At 47.0% G+C, this 22,744-nt stretch overlaps 1 protein-coding gene across 3 annotated transcripts in view; it reads right to left on the bottom strand.

Moving 5' to 3' along the window:
* ECT2 (epithelial cell transforming 2) overlaps positions 1 to 13,162 on the bottom strand; it is a 119,459-nt gene extending 106,297 nt beyond the window's left edge. For 2 of the 3 annotated variants that reach the window (XM_040428245.1, XM_040428248.1), the window contains exons 1-3: positions 13,074 to 13,150; positions 4,014 to 4,097; positions 2,877 to 3,020 (exon numbers count right to left, since the gene is read on the bottom strand). In XM_040428245.1, coding sequence (XP_040284179.1) covers positions 2,877 to 3,003 — 127 coding nt within the window. In that variant the 5' untranslated portion in view covers positions 3,004 to 3,020; positions 4,014 to 4,097; positions 13,074 to 13,150. Of the gene's footprint in view, positions 1 to 2,876; positions 3,021 to 4,013; positions 4,098 to 13,073 lie in introns of all 3 variants that reach the window. The other variant, XM_040428246.1, reaches the window with a different exon arrangement.
* Positions 13,163 to 22,744: the final 9,582 nt, after the last annotated feature.

Below are 22,744 nucleotides of genomic sequence, written 5' to 3'. Positions count from 1 at the left end.
TATTTGCATTTCTTTTCATTTTATTTTAAACTAAGAAAATAAAAGAAGATCCTTTCCTATGCCGGTTGTTTATGGTTTCTTGCACCAGAAAAGGTAAAAAAAAAAAAAAACTAATGAAGGGGCGGCTGCTGTGGAGGTCACTGTTAAGGGGGTGGGATGCTGTGGAGGTCAGTGTTAAAGGGGTAGATTGATGTAGAGGCCACTGTTAGGCCCCTTTCACACGGGCGAGTATTCCGCGCGGATGCGATGCGTGAGGTGAACGCATTGCACCCGCACTGAATACAGACCCATTCATTTCTATGGGGGGGGCTGTTCAGATGAGCGGTGATTTTCACCCATCACTTATGCGTTGCGTGAAAATCGCAGCATGCTCTATATTCTGCGTTTTTCACGCAACGCAGGCCCCATAGAGGTGAATGGGGTTGCGTGAAAATCGCAAGCAAGTACGGATGCGGTGCGATTTTCACACACGGTTGCTAGGAGACCCGATCATTATTATTTTCCCTTATAACATGGTTATAAGGGAAAATAATAGCATTCTGAATACAGAATGCAAAGTAAAATAGGGCTGGAGGGGTTAAAAAAAATATATAATTTAACTCACCTTAGTCCACTTGATCACGATGACGACATCTCCTTCTGTCTCCTTTGTTGAATAGGACCTGTGGTGAGCATTAAATACAGTTACAGGACCTTTGATGATGTCACTCTGGTCATCACATGGTACGTCACATGATCTTTTACCATGGTGATGGATCATGTGATGACCAGAGTGACGTCATCAAAGGTCCTGTAACTGTATTTAATGCTCACCACAGGTCCTGTTCAACAAAGGAGACAGAAGGAGATGCGGGGCCGCGATCAAGTGGAGTAAGGGGAGTTAAATTATTATTATTATTTTTTTAACCCCTTCAGCGATGTTTTACTTTGCATTCTGTATTCCAAATGCTATTATTTTCCCTTATAACCATGTTATAAAGGGAAAATAATACAATCTACAGAACACCGATCCCAAGCCCGAACTTCTGTGAAGAAGTTCGGGTTTGGGTACCAAACATGCACAATTTTTCTCACATGAGTGCAAAACGCATTACAATGTTTTGCACTCGCGCGGAAAAATCGCGGGTGTTCCCGCAACGCACCCGCACATTTTCTCGCAAAGGGGCGGGATGCTGTGGAGGTCACAGTTAAGTGGGCGAGTTATTGTGGAAATCACTGTTAATGAGACGGGGTACTGTGGAGGTCACCAATAAAGGGACAGCCACTGTGGAGGTGACTGTTAAGGGAGCAGCGGTCTGTTGAGGCAACTATTAAAAGGGGCAGCGAGGTACAGTGGAGGTCACTGTTGAGAGCGGAGTACTGTAGCAGTCACTGTTAAAAAGAGCAGTAGCTGTGGAGGTCTCTGTTAAGGGGGCCAGGAATGGTGGAGGTCACAGTTAAAGGGCTTCTGTCACCCCACTAAAGTCTTTTTTTTTGCCTACTTATAATCCCTATACTGCGATATATCAATACATAATGTTATTAATCATTTTGGTTCAGTAGATAATTCAAAAAACTGACTTATCATATGCAAATTACTTATCTACCAGCAAGTAGGGCGGCTACTTGCTGGAAACAGCCGCATCCTCCTCTCATAAATACGCCCCCTCCTAATGTTGATTGACAGGGCCAGCGAACGCACTCGTTCTCTGGCTGGCCCTATCTGCATTCAAATACCTGTCTTCAGTCGGCGCAGGCGCACTGAGGGGAGGACACTCGCTCGGCCGCTCCATCCTCAATGCGCCTGCGCCGGGTGAAGATTTGACGTCATCGGCGCAGGCGCATTGAGGATGGAGCGGCCGAGCGAGCTTCCTCCCCTCAGTGCGCCTGCGCCGACTGAAGACAGGTACGGCGCAGGTGCCAGAATTTGAATGCAGACAGGGCCAGCCAGAGAACGAGCGCGTTCGCTGGCCCTGTCAATCAACATGAGGAGGGGGCGTATTTATGAGAGGAGGATGCGGCTGCTACCAGCAAGTAGCCGCCCTACTTGCTGGTAGACAGGTAATTTGCATATGATAAGTCAGTTTTTTTAATTATCTACTGAACCAAAATGATTAATAACATTATGTATTGATATATCGCAGTATAGGGATTATAAGTAGGCAAAAAAAAAAAAAAAAATGACTTTAGTGGGGTGACAGAAGCCCTTTAAGGGGACTGTAACCTATGGTCACTGTTAGGGGGGCGGGCCCCTGTGGAGGTCACTGTCAAGGGGGTGGGGTGCTGTGGAACTCACTGTTAAAGGGGCAGGCTGCTGTGCGATTTTTAGGAGGCGGGGCTATTGGGGTGGGGGCTGTGGATGTTTCTGTTAAGGGGGCGCGGTACTGTAGATGTCACTGTTACGGGGGATACTGTCGATATCATTTAACGACACACACACAAACATTAAATGAAATAGATGAAATATACCCATGTGAAGCCAGGTCCTTCTGCTAATTTTAAAGAGGACCTTTCACTAGAATAAAACATCTAAACTAACTATACAGACATGGAGAGCGGCGCCCGGTATAGGCTCCGGCAGCGCTCAGCTCATAGCCTGAGAGGCTTTTTTTTTTCTCTCAGGCTATGAGCTGAGCGCTGCGATTGCCCAGCACTACAGCATAAGAGAAGGAGACGCCGGCAGGTTCCCCTCGTGGAGCCTAACTATGAAGATACCGGAGCCTATACCGGGCGAACGGAGCGGAGCCCAGGTATAACAGTAAGTGCAGGGGGATCCCTGGGCGCCGCTCTACATGTCTGTATAGTTTAGATGTTTTATTCTGGTGAAAGGTCCTCTTTAAGTTAAAAAAAAAAAAAAAAAAAAAAGAAGGATAGGCATATTTATTGTAGTACTTTACCATCAACGTCTGCCGAGCCTGTAAAGAGATTTTCTTTTGAAGTCTCTGCAATTCTGGATTCGAAAACAGAAGAGTCGGCGAGTAGACTCCTGCCACCGGCAGGTACCAGGACACTGCTGTCAGTCATGATGGTAAATCAGCAACCTATGAAGTAAGAGACAAGTAACCTGAGTGCACTCAATTCACAAGGAATCTGTGAATAGGTTTATATTGGGGCAGCATAGAGTAGTAAGACACCCTGATTCCAGTGCTGGGTCATTTAATGGATGTCTTGAGAAGGCCAGAGTTCTCTCCATGGAGTTCTCTCGCTTCGAGTCCTTGATATTCATGAGCAGCGGAGCCTCCCCACTCTCCTGCCACTGACTGACAGCTATATCCCCTACACCAGAGATCAGGAATCTTCAGCACTCCAGCTGCTGTGAAACTATCACTCCCAGCATGCAAACATGCTCAGCTGTTCTTCCCATAGAAGTGAACTGAGCCCTCTGGGAGTTGTAGTTTCAAAACACCTGGAGTGTCGGAGGTTGCTGATCCCTGCCTTACGCTGAGCATAGCCAAAATGCTCCCAATGAATGGTGGGTGGGCTGGCAGCTCATGAACATTGAGGTCTCCAGTGCTAGGCTCGGCTGCAGCTGATAATAGCACGATATACCCAGAAACTACAGCAAAGCACCAAGTTAGCGACCCTTCTTTGTCCTCAGTTTAAGAGTCATTCTGCTGTAACCTTAAAGGGGTTTTCTGGGATTTTAATATTGATGGCCTATCCTCAGGATAGGTCATCAATATCAGATCGACAGGGGTCCGACATCGCAGCGGTGAGCAGTGTAATTACAAGCCGTCCTAGTCACTTCAATGGGACGGCTCCATCCTATACCCTAGAATACTACAGAGCCATCCCACTGAAGTGAATGTGACGGCTTGTAATTACACTGCTCACCGCTGCAAGGTCGATGGCGAGCAGGTAAACAATGAAGGGAAGGCATCGTGAGGGTGTCGGACCCCCTCCCATCTGATATTAATGACCTATCCTGAGGACAGGTGATCAATATTAAAATCCCAGAAAACCCTCTTTAAGACATAAGATACTCATGATCATATATAAAGAAACAAGAGAAAAAAAGACATCTGAAAACTTACACTAAATATTGGAGTCCGTTCCCGTCAGTAACTCAGTACTTTAAACCAGCTAGTTCTCTTGAAAGCGCATTTTATGGGTTATTCCTAATAGAAAAGAGTCACATTGTAAATATTTGTATAGAATGTGCAGTGACCCTTACGAATCAAAATTTAAAAGGGTTTTCCAAGACTTTAGAACGGATGACGTATCCTCTGTATAGGTCCATGATACACACTTGCTTGGCGGTTCTCAGAACTCCACAGAAATGAACGGAGTATGCTGAGAGTCGTAGTTTTACCACAGCTGGAGTGCCGGAGGTTAGTCATCACTGGTATAGGTTATTCATATCTGATCATGGGGGTCCGACACTAATCAGCTGCACACCAAACACAGCACTGTACATAGTATAGCGGCTGTGCTTGGCATCGCGCTTAGGCCCAATCACATGAATGCGGCTGAGCTGCGCCTAGGCCATCCGACACACGAATACGTCACTACTCAGCCTAGGAAAAGCAGAGAGAAGGCAGCGGCGCTCACAGGTCTTCTCAAACAGCTGATTGGCGGGGGACTCAAGAGTTACCCCCCACTGATCAGATACTATTGACCTATCCTGAGGATTATTCATCAGTTCTAAAGTCTCCGAAAACTCCTTTAAAAAGAGGAGCCGTTGCGCTCTGGTTCACAGAGTAGCGGTGATCGCATTAATTTCTATGGGACTGTCGCTGCTTTGTGATCCTGGCCTGACCAGTGTCGCCGTGTACCCATACTCTTAGGCTCAGTTCAGACCTGAGCGTTTTACAGCGCGTTCCTACGCGCTGTAAAACGCTCAACAAGGAGAAACCAATGCTTCCCTATGGGAATGGTTCTCACTTGGGCGTTTTACAGCGCGTACGATCGCGCTGTAAAACGCCCGACGCTCAAACAAGTACAGGAGCGTTTTTTTGAGCGCTTGTCGCGCGTTCCCGTACATAGACTTTCGGGAACGCGCGACACTGTGTGTACGCTTGTCTCTGTATGCGCGATTGTAAACGCCCGTACAATCGCGCATACAGAGCGCTCCTTTCAGAACGCTCAGGTCTGAACTGAGCCTTAAGGTAAGTTCACAAGAGACTTTAGGCTGCATTTCTGCAGCATGAAACAACAAATCGGCAAGTATTGCATGCGGTTGTTATTCCGGAAAAGCCAGCAGATTTCACCCTCTCCATTGGAAAGGGTGAAATCTGCAAGAGAAATCAGCTGTATAAATGGACATGCTGCAAATATCAAATCCGCAATACCGGCGCTTTTCTGCTGCTTTTTTTTTTTTTTTTTACGCAGAATGCGGACAAGAATTCTGAAATTCTAATCCACTTTGCTGGTACTGTACAACGCGTAAATCCGCCACTATTCAGTCACAAATGACCCTGGTCTCTGCTCTAGTGGTCATGATCCTACATACAGCTGATAAGATATCCCTCTCTGTGTGCAGCAACGGCTGGTAGTGTGCCAGAAATGCTCACTAGCAACATCCCCCAGCCGGCCGCCCTCTCTGCACTTTGACTTCACCTTCTTCCTACAGCCGTTCTAGAGAAATCGTTGTTTTCATCCATATGTAAATTAGGGCTTAAAGGGGTTGTCCGAACTTTTACTATTGATGACCCATCCCCCGATCGGAGTGCGCACATGCAGTCTCCTGTATCTATTCCTGTTCACCGCTGCTGTCTATGGCAAAGACCAGGAAGAGAGAAGGGAGAGGGCATGTGCGTGCAGTCTCCTCGTACAGCCGATTGGCGGACTCCCACCAATCTGATATTGATGACCTATCCTGAGGACAGGTCATTAATAGTAAAAGCCCTGGACAACCTCTTTAAAGAAGTCCTCCGCTTTTTCTATAGTTATGACCTATCCTCAGACAGGGGCCTGAATGCTGCCACCCCCACTGATTAGATGTGTTCACTTCTGTTTAGCAGCTCGCCATTGACATTGCTGCAGGGAGCAGGTGTAATTCCAGCTCCTCCATCCCATTTGCTTCATTAGGAAGGCTCCCTCCCACTCAAAGTGAATGGCATGCTGGAGATGTAATTACACCTGCTCGTGGATGCAATGTTGATGGCGAGCTGCTAAACACAAGAGCACACTCAGTGGGGGTGGCAGCAGTCGAGTCCCCGCCAATCTTCCTGGTCAGTTCATCAATACAGCAAAAGCGCAGAACCCCTTTAAAGAGGACCTTTCATGGGTTTGTAGTGAGTGAGATAAATATCTGTACCTGCTGATGCTGCCACCCTGCCCCGTTATAGCCCCCCCGCAAATTTCACGCTCAGTATATTAATACTGAGTATTCTCCCCTGGCTGTAGCGCTGTCCAATCATAGTGCAGAGCGTCACAGCCAGGGAGCTGGAGGTTTTTTCTACAGCCAGGGGAGAAGGAGACGCCCACAGAGAAAGTGCGTCTCCTCCCCATTGCTCCAATGCTCAGTATTAGTATACTGAGCGCAAAATTTGCGGGTGGCCATAATGGGGCTCAGGAGCGCTATTTTAAAAAACCAGGCAGGGTGGCAGCATCAGATATTTCTCTCACTTACTACAAACTAGGCCTGCACAATATATCGCCAAAGCAATCGCAATTAATCGCCATATCGCAATCGCCAATTGGCCGACCCAAAAATGCTGCAATTGTACTACCATATTTTTTGCTTTATAAGACTAACTTTTTTTCCCCCCCAAAAGTGGGGGGGGGGGGGGGGGAATGGCAGTGCGTCTTATAAAGCGATGGTTGACACTGATGTATCGCCGGCCGCTTCTGTTGCACAGTGCGCGGAGGGAGGAGGGGCAGGAGGCAAGTCGTTATTTTAATGAACAAATGTTCTTCTATTTATTCTGTTTATCTGTTCTGTGCAGTGCTATTAAGAAAATGGCAAGTTTTGTATTTTGCTGTAATGCAAATATATTATTTAATTTAGTAAAAGATGTTTTATTTTGAAAAACACTGGGCATTTCAGTTCTTGAGTTACGCATAACTACATGTCAGCATTATCAGCAATTTCTGTGTGCTTTTGCCTTGAAAAACCAAGCAAACAGACCTCTAGCACAATTCCCTTAAAATATCGCATCGCACATAGTTATCGCAATTTTTAGGGCCCTAATTGCAATCGCACAAAATTCCCATATCGTGCAGCCCTACTACAAACCCATGAAAGGTCCTCTTTCAGTGCACCAAAGGCAGGCCCAAGGCACTAGGAGCACTTTAGTCATTTTGTCTGATCCTTCCCATCCCCCAACCTTTTGTTCTCTCGGGAGATAAGCTGCCGCCAGTGGCTTTCCACCTTCTTCCACCTGCTCACACCGAGCTGAACATGTACGTGTACGGGGGAGCCGGGAGAGATAGCCGCCAGTCTAAATGTCTATGGCCACCCCTAGGGCATATCATTTCTAGATGGGTTTCTTCAGCACTTGCGTTGAGGTTTATGATGCAATTTACCACATAAAGAGTAATAGTATCCCAGTATTATCTCCGACCCCGCCTGTTGGACAAGAAGCCACCGCAGAGAAACTGCCGCATTCACATTCAAGTTTATAACGCTGCACGTGCATTTAATAAGGAAAAAACAGCATCTCAGGATTATGGAGGAGGGAGCAATGGCTGATCTCCTCGGACAGAAGAATTCTTTCCATATTTCTCACAGTTTGGACAGGAGCGGAGCTGGTTAAGGGCTTGCTGATCTCTGCTGTATTCTTCATTACTGTGGAGGAAGGTCCGGGTAATGGGTGTTAGGTTTCTAAGCTCCTGATGCTGTATGTGACATGGTCAGCGCCCGCCGGGCACTGACTACACTGATATTATCCGACGTCTTCTCATGCAGCTACTCCACACTTTACCTATGAAATCAGCAAGCACGGGTAAATCCTTTTGGGTTTTGCAAAGTTGCGGCAAAAACACTGCGACGACTGAAGAAAAAAAAAAAAATAAAAAAAAAAAAAAAAATCACAGCAAAAATGTTCATGTGTAATCCCCTCATTCTCACCAAGATGACAGACGTTGTCACACCTGCATGCCAAGACAATGGCACATTGTACTGTAATTACATGCCAATGGTGTTAGAGCAGCGCTGTCTCTAGGGTTACACAGAAAACAACAGTCAACGCGCCCGACTCCCACATAGCCGGGGGCTAAGCAGCCAACAAACCACTGCACGCTTTCCAGGAAAACCGTAAAGGGAGGGTGTTAAAGGGGTTGTCCAGTCATTTAAAAGGCATTGGGGGTCATTTACTAAGACCAGCTGTTGTACACCTTCTTAGATTTCCCCCTGCGCTGCCATAAGAGTCAGCCAATTTATGTCGTGCATCTGGAGAGGAAAACCAGTCCAATGCGAGGGGAGTTGTTTTTCACCAACATTTAAATTAAAAGGGGTTGTCTAACTTTGGCAAATGGTATCACGCATTACAGCCATGCTCAACCTGCGGCCCTCCAGCTGTTGCAAAACTACAACTCCCAGCATGCCTGAACAGCCTACAGCTATCAGCCTACAGCAGGGCATTGTGGGAGTTGTAGTTTTACAACAGCTGGAGGGCCGCAGGTTGAGCATGCCTGACGTAGATAAAGCTAATACAGGCCACTTACTAATGTATAGTGATTGTCTATATTGGTTCCTTTGCTGGCTGGATTCATTTTTCTATCACATTATACACAGTTTCCATGGTTACGGCCACCCTGCAATCCAGCATCCTTGCACAATATAGGAAAAAACACCAGCCTATGTGAACTCCCTCGGTCCCGGCCACCAGAGTCTAGGGCTTTTTCCTACTGTGTGTAAGCACGACCACCGCTGATGGATTACAGGCTGGTCGAAACAATGGAAACGAGCAGTGTAAAATGTGATGAAAAATGAATGAAGCCATCAAAGGAGACAATACGGACAATAACAATACATTAGTAAGTGCCTTGTATTAAAGGGGTTGTGCACTTTAATTTAACTGATGATCTATCCTCTGGATAGATCAGCTTCTGATCGGCGGGGGTCCGGCACCCGGGACTCCCGCCGATCAGCTGTTTGACAAGGCATGGCGCTCCAGCAGCGCCGCGGCCTTCTCACTGTTTACCGCCGGCCCACTGACATCACGACTAGTATCAACTAGCGTGGGCACGGCTAAGCTCCATTCAAGTGAACAGAGCTTAGCCCCATCCACGCTACTAGTCGTGACGTCAGTGGGCCGGCGGTAAACAGTGAGAAGGTCTCGGCGCTGCTGGAGCGCCGCTGCCTTTTCTAACAGCTGATCAGCGGGGGTCCTGGGTGTCAGACCCCTCGCCAATCAGAAGCTGATGATCTATCCAGAGGATAGATCATCAGTTAAATGAAAGTGCAGAACCCCTTTAACTTCCTCTACATGATAAATGCTATTTTCTGAAATGAGACAATCCCTTTTAAAGGGGTTGTCTCATCATGGACAATGGGTGCATATGTCTTATGCGCTGGGACCCGCACCTATATCGAGAATGGAGCCCCGCAAGGTGGTGGCTGAAGGACTCCGCTCTGGCCACCACCAAGCCAGCTCCCCATAAAAGTGCATGGGAGCATACCGCGCATGCACGGCCCCATTCTTCTATGGGGCCGACGGAAATAGCAGAGCCAGCACTTGGCTATTTTTGTCTGCCCCATGGAAAATTAATGGAGGGCGGCTGTGCATGCGCCCTACTTCACTTGCGGGGCTCCGTTCTCGATATTGGTGCGGGTCCAAGCGGTGGGAGCCGCACCTATAAGACAATGGGGCCATATCCTAGCGATATGCCCCCATTGTCCATGATGAGACAACCCCTTTAAGCATAGATATTAGTACATTTGCCCCTGCCACTACCAGGTGGCAAACAGCGCAAAAACGCCCGTGTGACAAAATATTGTTGCATAGGTGCTCAAACACCCCAAAAAAGGGGTTTAGCGGTTTTTGTTTTTTTTATGCCTAAAAACAGGTGTAGGGCACTTTGTAAATGACCCCTGCGGTCTGATAGTGACAACCAATCTCCAGGTGGCCAGGCACAGCACATGACTTGTGGTCAACATGCATGTCACCGCTGTGGGCCAACCAATGGCCTTAGAGATCACTTGCCATTTCTGACATATTACCCATTATCATGGACTTGCCCTCTGCGGTGACTGGGGGTGCTGATGGGACGTCACAACTGCAGTCCAGCACCCATCATAAAATAAGAAAATCTCATTTATTTATTTTTCCTGTTGCTTAATGTGTATGGCACAAAATATTCCACAGCGCTTGCCAGGTTTGAGTCCTTTTTATCAATGAATGGAAACATTGTTTGCTAGAGTTGTATCTAATCCTCTGAGCACAGACTACATCCACAGCGCAGCCCATCTCCTATTATTCATTTGCTATGAAACAATCTAAGTAAATGCATCAGCATTGTATGGGCTGCCTACCACACGGCAAACTCACCTGGGAAGTATATTTATTAAAAGAGTTGTCCAAGTTATTTTTGCTGATGACCTCTCCTCAGGATAGGTCATCAATATCAGATGGGCAGGGGTCCGAATAGCTGCACCCCCGCCGATCAGCTGGTGGAAGAGTAGATCGTGCTCCATGCGAGCGCTGCCTTCCCTTCATGGTTTACCTGCTCGCCGTCGACATCGCAGCTATCGACTATTTTTGTATTCGAGTATTCTATAGATTAATCCAACGATTAAAGGGAACCTGTCATCACCTTTATGCTGTCCATACTAACGGCAGAATAAAGTATAAGTTAAAAGCAAGTGGTTGCGGAGAACCAACATCACAATCATTGCAGACTGGGCCTGGAAAAGAGTCCCGGCCTCCTGAGAAGAGTCCTGGTTATTCATGACTTCCTGCTCTCCCGCCCACCTGCTGATGACTGACCGTCTTCTACCTAGTTTTCTCCCTTTCTCTCTAGGAGAGAACTGCCAATCATCAGCAGATGGGCGAGAGAGCAGGAGATTATGGATAACCAGGACTCTTCTCAGGTAGATGTGACTCTTTCCAAGGCCCAGTCTGTAATGATTATGATGCTGGTTCTCAGTAACCACTTACTATTAGCTCATGAGTGACACACCGCTGACATCAGCATTTCTGTTACTATTTTATGCTGCCCTCAGTGAGGTCAGAATAAAGCTGATGACAGGTTCCCTTTAATCGAGTGCTCTAATAACAAAAAAATAATTAATTAAAAGAACGTTTTTCTTTATAAAAACTCATCAGCACCCCCCCCCCCCCCCCCTAGTGCCATCAGGTTCCCCCCTCGTGCCACCAACCTGCCCCCTCCTAGCCATGTCCCCAGCAGCACTTACCTTTCCTGTTGGGGCGCCGCTCCACAGCTCTTCCATCTTCTTCTCCGCACGCTGCACTTTCGTCCTGACGTCACACAGCGGTGGGTCACAGTGCACGGAAGCGCGCACTATGACCTGCCGATGTGTCAGGATACAGTACAGCGCGGTGCGGCTGGCGGGTGACCATGGAGTGGCGAGTAATAGCAAGCGCTTCACTCCCGCTGCGTGGTCACATGACACAAACGAATCCTCGATGCCAAAAAAAATCTGCATTAAGAATTTTTTTGTCGAATTACTCGATTCAATCAAGTACTCATTTCAGCCCTAACCACAGCGGTGCAATTACAGGAAGCCGTCTCTTTCGCTTCTATGAGATGGCAGTGCTCAAATGCAGCACGTCTTTCTCTTCAACCAGCTGAGCGGCGGGGGTGCCAGGTGTCAGACCCCCACCCATCTACTATACATGACCTATCCCTCTGCACAGGTCATCAACCAAAATAGCTTGGACAACCCCATCATTCTCGGTCCCTGGCCTCCACACAGCACACTTCCCCATCTCGGGCCAATGTGCTATGAGGCAATTCATCGGTCTGCATATTATTAGGGAACGGTCACACCGTCAGGTTTCCTGATGCCGTTTTGGAAGCCAAAACCAGAAGTGAATTTCTCTCTGTTTATGACCCACTCCTGATTTTGGCTTTGAAGACTTCATGCAGAAACCTGACCGTGAAGCCGCACCCTTATACGACCAATTAGCTGCGGGGCTGCGTGCCATAAATTAGTAGCGTTGTACAATACCAGCAAAGAGGATGAGAATTTCTGAATCAATTTTTGCGGCAGAAACGCAGCAAAAAAAAAAAAAAACGCGGATTTTTCTATGTTTGAACCCAGCCTCAGAGTGTGGGGAATAAAACAACGCACTTCAAAGGAAACTCACACAAACCCAGCGCAAGATGTCAAACCCAGGACCCCAGAGCTGCACAGACAGCGCTAACCAAGGGGCCGCCAAAGTCACGTCACTAGGACGCTGCTGCAGATCACGAGAAGGAAGAGAATGGGGTCCTTTCACCATCTTTCCCGCAGAGGAGCGCTCCAGTTAAAGGAATTATCCAGGGTTTTATACTGATAAGTATGTGATCAGTGGGGGTCCGACATTCCCGGGCAATCAGCTGCTTACAAGATGGCGCCATCCACTGGATAGTGGCGGTACTTGGCATCACAGCTCAGCCCTATTCACATGACATCACTGGGCTAGGAAGAGGTGCTCACTGGTGCTCCGCTTCATCTTCAAACAGCCAATCAGCAGGGGTGCCGGTGGTCGGACCACCAGCGATCTTATATAGCCATGAGTATAAAACACTGGGAATGAGGGTGCTGTGATTCACTGCACAGTGATGCCTCTGTGACCACCAGATCAGGGGCCCCCAAGATGAGGAAGCCATGACTTAGAGATATGCCATCATTTCCTATAGTATATATTTAAAAAAAATAATAATAATTTTCATTGAGCTTAGATTTTCAGCCTCCTACCTAGAGAAAAAAAAAATCACCACACATTTAAAGCAAGCAGAGGTCTTAGAAAAAAAAAAAAAAAAAAAAAAAGTGTGACCTAGCGACAGCAGAGTTGATAAGCCTTTCCCATGCACTGCCAGTAGCAGTGGAGGAGACTGACAGGTGTGTGACAAGTGCGGGCAGCCCGAGGACACAGTGCCGCGCACACGGCTAGACCCTGCAGGGACCAGTACTCACCCACTGCTCCTAGTACCAGCGAGTCAGAAAGCCACCCGCAATATGCTGACACGTAAATCGTTACCCGTCAGAGGTGTGCGGCCCCGGGAGCACACTACGGCCGGCAGGTGCCACTTATCCACCAGCGGCCATCAACCGTATTCAAAACTCGAGCCAAACCATAAGCCCTCCTCTGATTGGCGGCAGGAATGCAAGTTGTTAGCTTGTCTCTCATTGGGTAAAACAGGACGTGACAGAGGCATACGCGTTGTATGATTGGCTGCGACGTTGCCTCCTGGCGTCAGGGGGTTAACGTCATTCAGATTCTGATTGGTCAGTCATAGGTTTGAACGATTGGATGATAACGGACTCGGTGAAAGAATACGTTCTCTGAAGGGCGGGGCCTGTCTGGTGACGTAATGAATAAAGCGCCCAATGATTGGCGGACACTGTTTACATTCTCCTACAGTCTGGAGTGATTTCTGTCTGTCCGGAAGGGAGCATGCCCTGATAGGCTGGGGGTTGTAGTGCCGCAGCAGCTGTAGGGTAGACAGCGGGTGAAGACAGCAGTGTTGCCTCCCTGTAGGAGACTAATAAGGGTACTTTCACACTTGCGTTTTTCTTTTCCGGCATAGATTTCTGTCCTAGGAGCTCTATACCGGAAAAGAACTGATCAGGCATATCCCCATGCATTCTGAATGGAGAGTAAGGGCTCTTTCTCACTTGCGGCAGGACGGATCCGACAGGCTGTTCACCATGTCGGATCCGTCCTGCATGTCCAACTTTTTAGTCCGGCGGCTTTCGCCGTGCTGCGCCCATTATAGTCAATGGGGACGGAGCGGCAGCACAGCGAAATAGCGGAAGGACGGATCCGACATGGTGAACAGCTTGTCGGATCCGTCCTGCCGCAAGTGTGAAAGAGCCCTAATCCGTTCAGGATGTCTTAAGTTCAGTTGTTTTGACTGATCAGGCAAAAGAGAAAACCGCAGCATGCTACGGTTTTATCTCTCGCGAAAAAAACTGAAGACTTGCCTGAATGCCTGATCCGGCATTTTTCCCCATAGGAATGTATTAGTGCCGGATCCGTCTGTCAGCATGACAAGCGGAGAGACGGATCCGTTCTTGCAATGCATTTGTGAGACGGACCCGGATCCGTCTCACAAATGCTTTCAGTCAGCGGGCAGTTCCGACGATGGAACTGCCCGTCAGATCACACTGCCGCAAGTGTGAAAGTAGCCTTGCGTTTTTCTTTTCCGGCACTGAGTTCCGTCCTAGGGGCTCTATACCGGAAAAGAACTGATCTGGCATATCCCTATGTATTCTGAATGGAGAGTAATCCGTTCAGGATGTCTTCAGTTCAGTCTTTTTGACTGATCAGGATGAAGATAATACCGCAGCATGCTACGGTTTTATCTTCGGCCAAAAAAAACGAACACTTGCCTGAATGCCGAATCCGGCATTTTTTTCCATAGGAATGTATTAGTGCCGGATCTGTCCTTACTGTCTGCACATGTGCAGACCGAAAAAAATCGAAACGGATCAGTTTGTCCATATGACAGACAGATCCATTCTTGCTATGCATTTGTGAGACGGATCCGTCTACAAATGCTTTCCGTTTGCATGCAGATTGCTGGATCCGGCAGGCAGTTCCGGCGATGCAACTGCCTCCCGGATCACTCTGCCGCAAGTGTGAAAGTAGCCTTACTTTCCTTCTGTATCACTGGGGTCTATTTCTATAGTGAGTCTGGATCTCATCTAAACCAGGGATTTGAGACAATTCGGGCAAAATTTAGTTTTAGTATAAAGCAAATAAAACCTTTGCTGTAAATGAAAACATTGAGGTTTCTGTACCCTAAAAAGACAGCAGTAATGTAAAGAAAAGTGACAGGGCAGGCCCACCGGCATGTTCTGTCCGGGAAGGCGAGGATCGTAAGGCCGGCGTTGCTTGACTGCCCTGAACCCATGGCGTTATGTGCGTACAGTAAATCACTACAATGTGGTCAGTTCTGCTCAGCAGATCCGCGCAGTGTGTAGACAGCCGTCGCCGGTATTCAATGGAGCTAAGGCGCGAACAGGTCCGTGGCGTCCAAAGTAAACAACCACAGCAGGAACCGCTGCGAACCAGCCCTTATGGGTTTGAGTTCTTTCTCCTCTCCGATCCTGTGTTCCCCAGAGGTGTATGATGGGCAGTAACTTATCTCAATCTCTCGACTGAGACAGTCTCGTGGGTTTCAGCTACAGATCTCCCCATGCCAGTCCTACACATTGGTATCCTCCTCCCTGCACCATCAAAGTCCCAGAAAACCCTTTTAATGCCTCATTCACACATCAGTGTTCGGTCAGTGATTTTGAGCCAAAACCAGGTGCGGCTCTAAATACAGAACAGGAGCAGATCTTTCCCTTATACCTTATGTCTGTGGAGGCTCCAGTCCTGGTTTTGGGGTCACAATCACTGGTGGAAATCACTGACCAAACACTGATGTGTGAATGAGGCTTAAAGCACCGGAAGAAAGACTTTTACTATGAATCATAGTGATCTGAGCGGATGAAATACAAATAGGTTCCACGGAAGTTTGAGAATGTCAGATTTCTACATCCAGATGATGCTGATGTACTTACAAACGTTTGTGTTTATCAATAATCCCACCCTCATGTATGCCCCAAATATGCCTGGAATGCCATTTATGGGTGGGGTTTACATAAGCCCCACCCATTTTGGGACAGGGCTAACGTTTTGCCTGGAGTGCATCAATCCTGGCAAATCCAGGACTGCTGGCAACTATGGGGGTCATTTACGAACAGATATACGCCACGTTTTGGCATATATCTGTTGCAGATTACGGTGCAAAGGTTATTTGCGCCACAATCGACGACTTTGTCCCCTTTTCCACAGCTCACACTAGGTCTTAAAATGGGGCATGTGGCGTGGGCCGGGGAAAGAGCGGCCCGCAGGCCTCTCTCATTTATCATTTTCTACACCTGTTTTAGGCGTAGAAAATGGTCTAAATCTACACCAGCAAGGGAGCTGCCGTACATTTAGACAAGTGTCTAAAGGTGCCTCTACATAACATAGGCGGATGAACCGCCAGCGCAGGAGGGACGTACACCGGGATCTAAATCGCCAGTCTTCATAAATCTCCCCCTATGTCTTTACAGGACCACAAGCCTTTCTTTCCCCATGGGCAGACTGGCCATAGACCCTACAGGGAAATTTCCCCCCGATGGGCCGATGCCTAGAGGGCCACCCAAGCCTTCCTCTTGGCCGCCATCCTGGTACATAAAGATCTGATGCTCTCAGCATTAAAGGGGTCTGAACCCGGACATATCCCCTTCTTCTCCCAGACAGCCCCTCTGAGATGAGCAGCTCCGACGTACTCCCTTGCCCTGAGCTGGATCGCGCAGGGAAAGGCTTTTTTGTTTACAATGGCACACTGCCAGGCGGAGGCTTCTGCCCAGCAGCGTCCCCGATGATGTCACCGGCTCTGATGGGTGGGCTTTAGCACATTTCCTCTCTTTGTGCAGTTTATGTCACAATCTGCAACGGACTGGCCATAGACCATACAGGGAAATTTACCTGGGGGACATCCGAGCCCTCCTCACAGTACATAATGATCTGATATGTGGCTGACAACTTAACGGGACGTTCTGTGTGGATGTTATAACTGTGCTGTCTCTTCTTTTTGGTCTTCAATACAATGGTCATTGTAACCAGGGGCGGACTGGGAATTTATAGTGGCTCTGGAAAAAAATAAATAAAAGTGGCCCCAATGTTGTAGGCGGATCCAAACTGACAGAAGGTGGGGCGACACAAATAGAATCTGCATTAGTAGGCAGGGCCAGCAATGCCATAGTGCAGCACAGAATAACGCCTCAGCAGAACCATATACCACAGTGCAGCCCAAAATACGGTTGCCCTTGCCACGGTATTAACCCCTTAGGGACTTAGGACGTACCGATACGCCATGTTTGCCGAGTCCTTAAAGACTCAGGAAGTTTAAAAGTAGATTGCGGCAGGGGTTAATAGGAACAGGATGCCCGCTTAAATCATTCAGTGGGCATCCTGTCACAACGCCGGGGGGGCAACGCCGCAAACCACAGGTCAATTCAGACCTGCGGTTTGCGACTTTTACCTGCGGTTGCGGCGACGGGCGGTGCCATCGGGTCCCCATGCGGCTGTGGGGGGGACCCGAGGGCATGGAAGGCAGCGCGATGTCTAAGGAAGGCATCGCGCTGCCTTCCGGTGACGAGCCTGTGAGATCCAGCCCCCTGGATCTCACAGGCCGGAAGCTGTATGAGTAATACACACAGTATTACTCATACAGCCAATGCATTCCAATACAGAAGTATTAGAATGCATTGTAAAGGATTAGATCCCCAAAACTTGAAGTCCCAAAGTGGGACAAAAAATAAAGGGAAAAATAAAGTTTACAAAATAAAGTTTTCCCCCAAAAAAATTTAAAGTTTCAAGTAAAAATAAACAAAAACGTGATTTTCCCCAAATAAAGTGAAAAAAAATAGGGGAAAAAAAATAAGTATACATATTTGGTATCGCTGCGTCCGTATCGACCGGCTCTATAAAAATATCACATGACCTAACCCCTCAGATGAACACCGTAAAAAATAAAAACTGTGCTAAATAAACAATTTTTTTGTCACCTTACATCACAAAAAGTGTAATAGCAAGCGATCAAAAAGTCACATGCACCCCAAAATAGTGCCAATAAAACCGTCATCTCATCCCGCAAAAATCATACCCTACCCAAGGTAATCGCCCAAAAACTGAAAAAATTATGGCTCTCAGACTATGGAAACACTAAAACTTTTGCTTCAAAAAAGAAATCATTGTGTAAAACTTACATAAATAAAAAAAAGTATACATATTAGGTATCACCGCATCCGTGACAACCTGGTCTATAAAAATATCACATGATCTAACCTGTCAGATGAATATTGTAAATAACAAAAAATAAAAACGGTGCCAAAACAGCTATTTCTTGTCATTTGCCTCACAAAAAGTGTAATATAGAGCAACCAAAAATCATATATATCCTAAACTAGTACCAACAATACTGCCACCTTATCCCGTAGTTTCTAAAATGGGGCGACTTTTTTGCAGTTTCTACTCTAGGGGTGCATCAGGGGGATTTGTAAAATCAGTTTTGAATACCTTGATGGGTGTAGTTTCTTAGATGGGGTCACTTTTATGGAGTTTCTACTCTAGGGTTGCATCAGGGGGGCTTCAAATGGGACATGGTGTCAAAAAAAAACAGTCCAGCAAAATCTGCCTTCCAAAAACCGTATGGCATTCCTTTCCTTCTGCGCCCTGCCGTGTGCCTGTACAGTAGTTTACGACCACATATGGGGTGTTTCTGTAAACTACAGAATCAGGGCCATAAATATTGAGTTTGGTTTGGCTGTTAACCCTTGCTTTGTAACTGGAAAAAAATTATTAAAATGGAAAATCTGCCAAAAAAGTGAAATTTTTAAATTGTATCTCTATTTTCCATTAATTCTTGTGGAACACCTAAGGGGTTAACGACGTTTGTAAAATCACTTTTGAATACCTTGAGGGGGGTAGTTTATAGAATGGGGTCATTTTTGGGCGGTTTCTACAGGGAGTGCAGAATTATTAGGCAAGTTGTATTTTTGAGGATTAATTTTATTATTGAACAACAACCATGTTCTCAATGAACCCAAAAAACTCATTAATATCAAAGCTGAATATTTTTGGAAGTAGTTTTCAGTTTGTTTTTAGCTTTAGCTATTTTAGGGGGATATCTGTGTGTGCAGGTGACTATTACTGTGCATAATTATTAGGCAACTTAACAAAAAACAAATATATACCCATTTCAATTATTTATTTTTACCAGTGAAACCAATATAACATCTCAACATTCACAAATATACATTTCTGACATTCAAAAACAAAACAAAAACAAATCAGTGACCAATATAGCCACCTTTCTTTGCAAGGACACTCAAAAGCCTGCCATCCATGGATTCTGTCAGTGTTTTGATCTGTTCACCATCAACATTGCGTGCAGCAGCAACCACAGCCTCCCAGACACTGTTCAGAGAGGTGTATTGTTTTCCCTCCTTGTAAATCTCACATTTGATGATGGACCACAGGTTCTCAATGGGGTTCAGATCAGGTGAACAAGGAGGCCATGTCATTAGATTTTCTTCTTTTATACCCTTTCTTGCCAGCCACGCTGTGGAGTACTTGGACGCGTGTGATGGAGCATTGTCCTGCATGAAAATCATGTTTTTCTTGAAGGATGCAGACTTCTTCCTGTACCACTGCTTGAAGAAGGTGTCTTCCAGAAACTGGCAGTAGGACTGGGAGTTGAGCTTGACTCCATCCTCAACCCGAAAAGGCCCCACAAGCTCATCTTTGATGATACCAGCCCAAACCAGTACTCCACCTCCACCTTGCTGGAGTCTGAGTCGGACTGGAGCTCTCTGCCCTTTACCAATCCAGCCACGGGCCCATCCATCTGGCCCATCAAGACTCACTCTCATTTCATCAGTCCATAAAACCTTAGAAAAATCAGTCTTGAGATATTTCTTGGCCCAGTCTTGACGTTTCAGCTTGTGTGTCTTGTTCAGTGGTGGTCATCTTTCAGCCTTTCTTACCTTGGCCATGTCTCTGAGTATTGCACACCTTGTGCTTTTGGGCACTCCAGTGATGTTGCAGCTCTGAAATATGGCCAAACTGGTGGCAAGTGGCATCTTGGCAGCTGCACGCTTGACTTTTCTCAGTTCATGGGCAGTTATTTTGCGCCTTGGTTTTTCCACACGCTTCTTGCGACCCTGTTGACTATTTTGAATGAAACGCTTGATTGTTCGATGATCACGCTTCAGAAGCTTTGCAATTTTAAGAGTGCTGCATCCCTCTGCAAGATATCTCACTATTTTTGACTTTTCTGAGCCTGTCAAGTCCTTCTTTTGACCCATTTTGCCAAAGGAAAGGAAGTTGCCTAATAATTATGCACACCTAATATAGGGTGTTGATGTCATTAGACCACACCCCTTCTCATTACAGAGATGCACATCACCTAATATGCTTAATTGGTAGTAGGCTTTCGAGCCTATACAGCTTGGAGTAAGACAACATGCATAAAGAGGATGATGTGGCCAAAATACTCATTTGCCTAATAATTCTGCACGCAGTGTATTATGTAAGCCTAGTAAAGTGACTTCAAGATTTGCTTCTAAACTTCTAAGCCTTGTAACATCCCCAAAAAGTAAAATATCATTCCCAAAATGATCCAAACATGAAGTAGACATATGGGGAATGTAAAGTAATAACTATTTTTGGAGGTATTACTATGTATTATAGAAGTAGAGAAATTGAAAAATTTGCAATTCTTTACACATTATTGGTAAATTTGGTATTTGTTTTATAAATAAAAATGATTTTTTTTTAACTTCATTTTACCAGTGTCATGAAGTACAATATGTGGCGGAAAAAACAATCTCAGAATGGCCTGGATAAGTCAAAGCGTTTTAAAGTTATCAGCACTTAAAGTGACACTGGTCAGATTTGCAAAAAATGGTCAAGTCCGTAAGGTGAAATAGGGTCGAGTCCTTAAGGGGTTAAGCTGCATCACCATCCTGAGAATGGCAATACCGTTGAATTCAGGAGGGCACCTGTACAGAAGTACCTGATGCTCCTACATTAAAGAGGCTCTGTCACCTGTTTCCAGTATACCGTGCTAGATGTATAGTGAGGTGGGGCTCCAAACGCTGATCACAAACAGACCTTTATTTCCCTTATTTCAGGTCCGATCAAACTGCAAAACCCACTTTTACGAATATGCTAATGAGCAACCGGAGCACTGGGAGGCGTGCTTATTGCTTCTGAGCACCGCATCTCCGACGCCCTCCTATATGTGATAAGAACGCCCCCCATTCATTTGATTGACAGCACTAGACTCACTGATCTAGTGCTGAGATCCCGCGCGTGCGCACTCCAACGCTGTCAATCAAATGAATGGGGGGCGTTCTTATCACATACAGGAGGGCGTCGGCGGTGCGGTGCTCAGAAGCATGCCACCCAGTGCTACGGTTGCTCATTAGCATATTTTTACAAGTGGATTTTAGGCTCCATTCACACGTCCGTGGTGTGTTGCGGACCAGCAAATTGCGGGTCTGCAACACACCCGCCCGTCACCCCCATTGAAATGCCTATTCTTGTCCGCAAGCTGCGGACAAGAATAGGACATGCTCTATCTTTTTGCGGAGCTGCGGACCCAAAGATCGGGGCCGCATCCATTCAGTCCCCATAGAGAATGAATGGGTCCGCACCCTTTCTGCAAAATTGCGGAAAGGATGCGGACCCATTTTGCTGACGTGTGAATGGAGCCTTACAGTGTGATCGGACCTGAAATAAGGGACATAAAGGTCTGTTTGTGATCAGCGTTTGGAGCCCCACCTCACTATATACAGTTGCAAGAAAAAGTATGTGAACCCTTTGGAATGATATGGATTTCTGCACAAATTGGTCATAAAATGTGATCTGATCTTCATCTAAGTCACAACAATAGACAATCACAGTCTGCTTAAACTAATAACACACAAAGAATTAAATGTTACCATGTTTTTATTGAACACACCATGTAAACATTCACAGTGCAGGTGGAAAAAGTATGTGAACCCTTGGATTTAATAACTGGTTGAACCTCCTTTGGCAGCAATAACTTCAACCAAACGTTTCCTGTAGTTGCAGATCAGACGTGCACAATGGTCAGGAGCAGTGCTTTAAGTGGGCCAAAAGAGGTGCCGGTACTCTATTAGGCGCCGGTGCTCCCCCCCCCTGCACATCAGACCCCCCCATCACACACATATATATTAGTTCCTCTATGTACCAGTACAGTACCCCCCCCACCACCGCACATTCGTTCCTCTCTGTACCAGTACCCCCCTGCACATCAGACCCCCCCCCCACTCATCACACACACACACATTAATTCCTCTCTGTACCAGTACCCCCCCAGGGGGGTAGGGGGGTACTGGTACAGAGAGGAATTAATGTGTGTGTGTGTGTGATGAGGGGGGGGTCTGATGTGCAGGGGGGTACTGGTTCAGAGAGGAACGAATGTGCGGTGGTGGGGGGGGGGGGGGGTACTGGTACATAGAGGAACTAATATATATGTGTGTGATGGGGGGTCTGATGTGCAGAGGGGTACTGGTACAGAGAGGCACTAATGTGTGGTGGTGGTGGGGGGGGGGGGGACTGGTAAAGAGAGGAACTAATGTGTGTGATGAGGGGGGGGGGGGTCTGATGTGCAGGGGGGTACTGGTACAGAGAGGAACGAATGTGCGGTGGTGGGGGGGGGGTCCTGGTACATAGAGGAACTAATATATATGTGTGTGATGGGGGAAGTCTGATGTGCAGGGGCCCCCTACACATCAGACCCACCCATCAGACACATATATATTAGTTCCTCTATGTACCAGTACCCCCCCCCCCCCCCCACCACCGCACATTCGTTCCTCTCTGTACCAGTACCCCCCTGCACATCAGACCCCCCCCCCCCTCATCACACACATTAATTCCTCTCTGTACCAGTCCCCCCCTGCCAGGGGGGGGGGGGGTACTGGTACAGAGAGGAACTAATGTGTGTGGGGGGAGGGGGGGTGCCTGTCACTCACCAGTACTCTTCAGAAGTTGGATTCCAAAGCAAAGTCGATGTTCTTTGCTGCACCGTCCGACTCCTGACTCCAAGGAGGACCAGTCACTGGTCGCCGCAC

This window comes from Bufo bufo, chromosome 4 (genome assembly GCF_905171765.1).
Source record: "Bufo bufo chromosome 4, aBufBuf1.1, whole genome shotgun sequence".
Classification (NCBI taxonomy): domain Eukaryota; kingdom Metazoa; phylum Chordata; class Amphibia; order Anura; family Bufonidae; genus Bufo; species Bufo bufo.
This window is presented reverse-complemented; position numbering and strand designations above follow the sequence as displayed.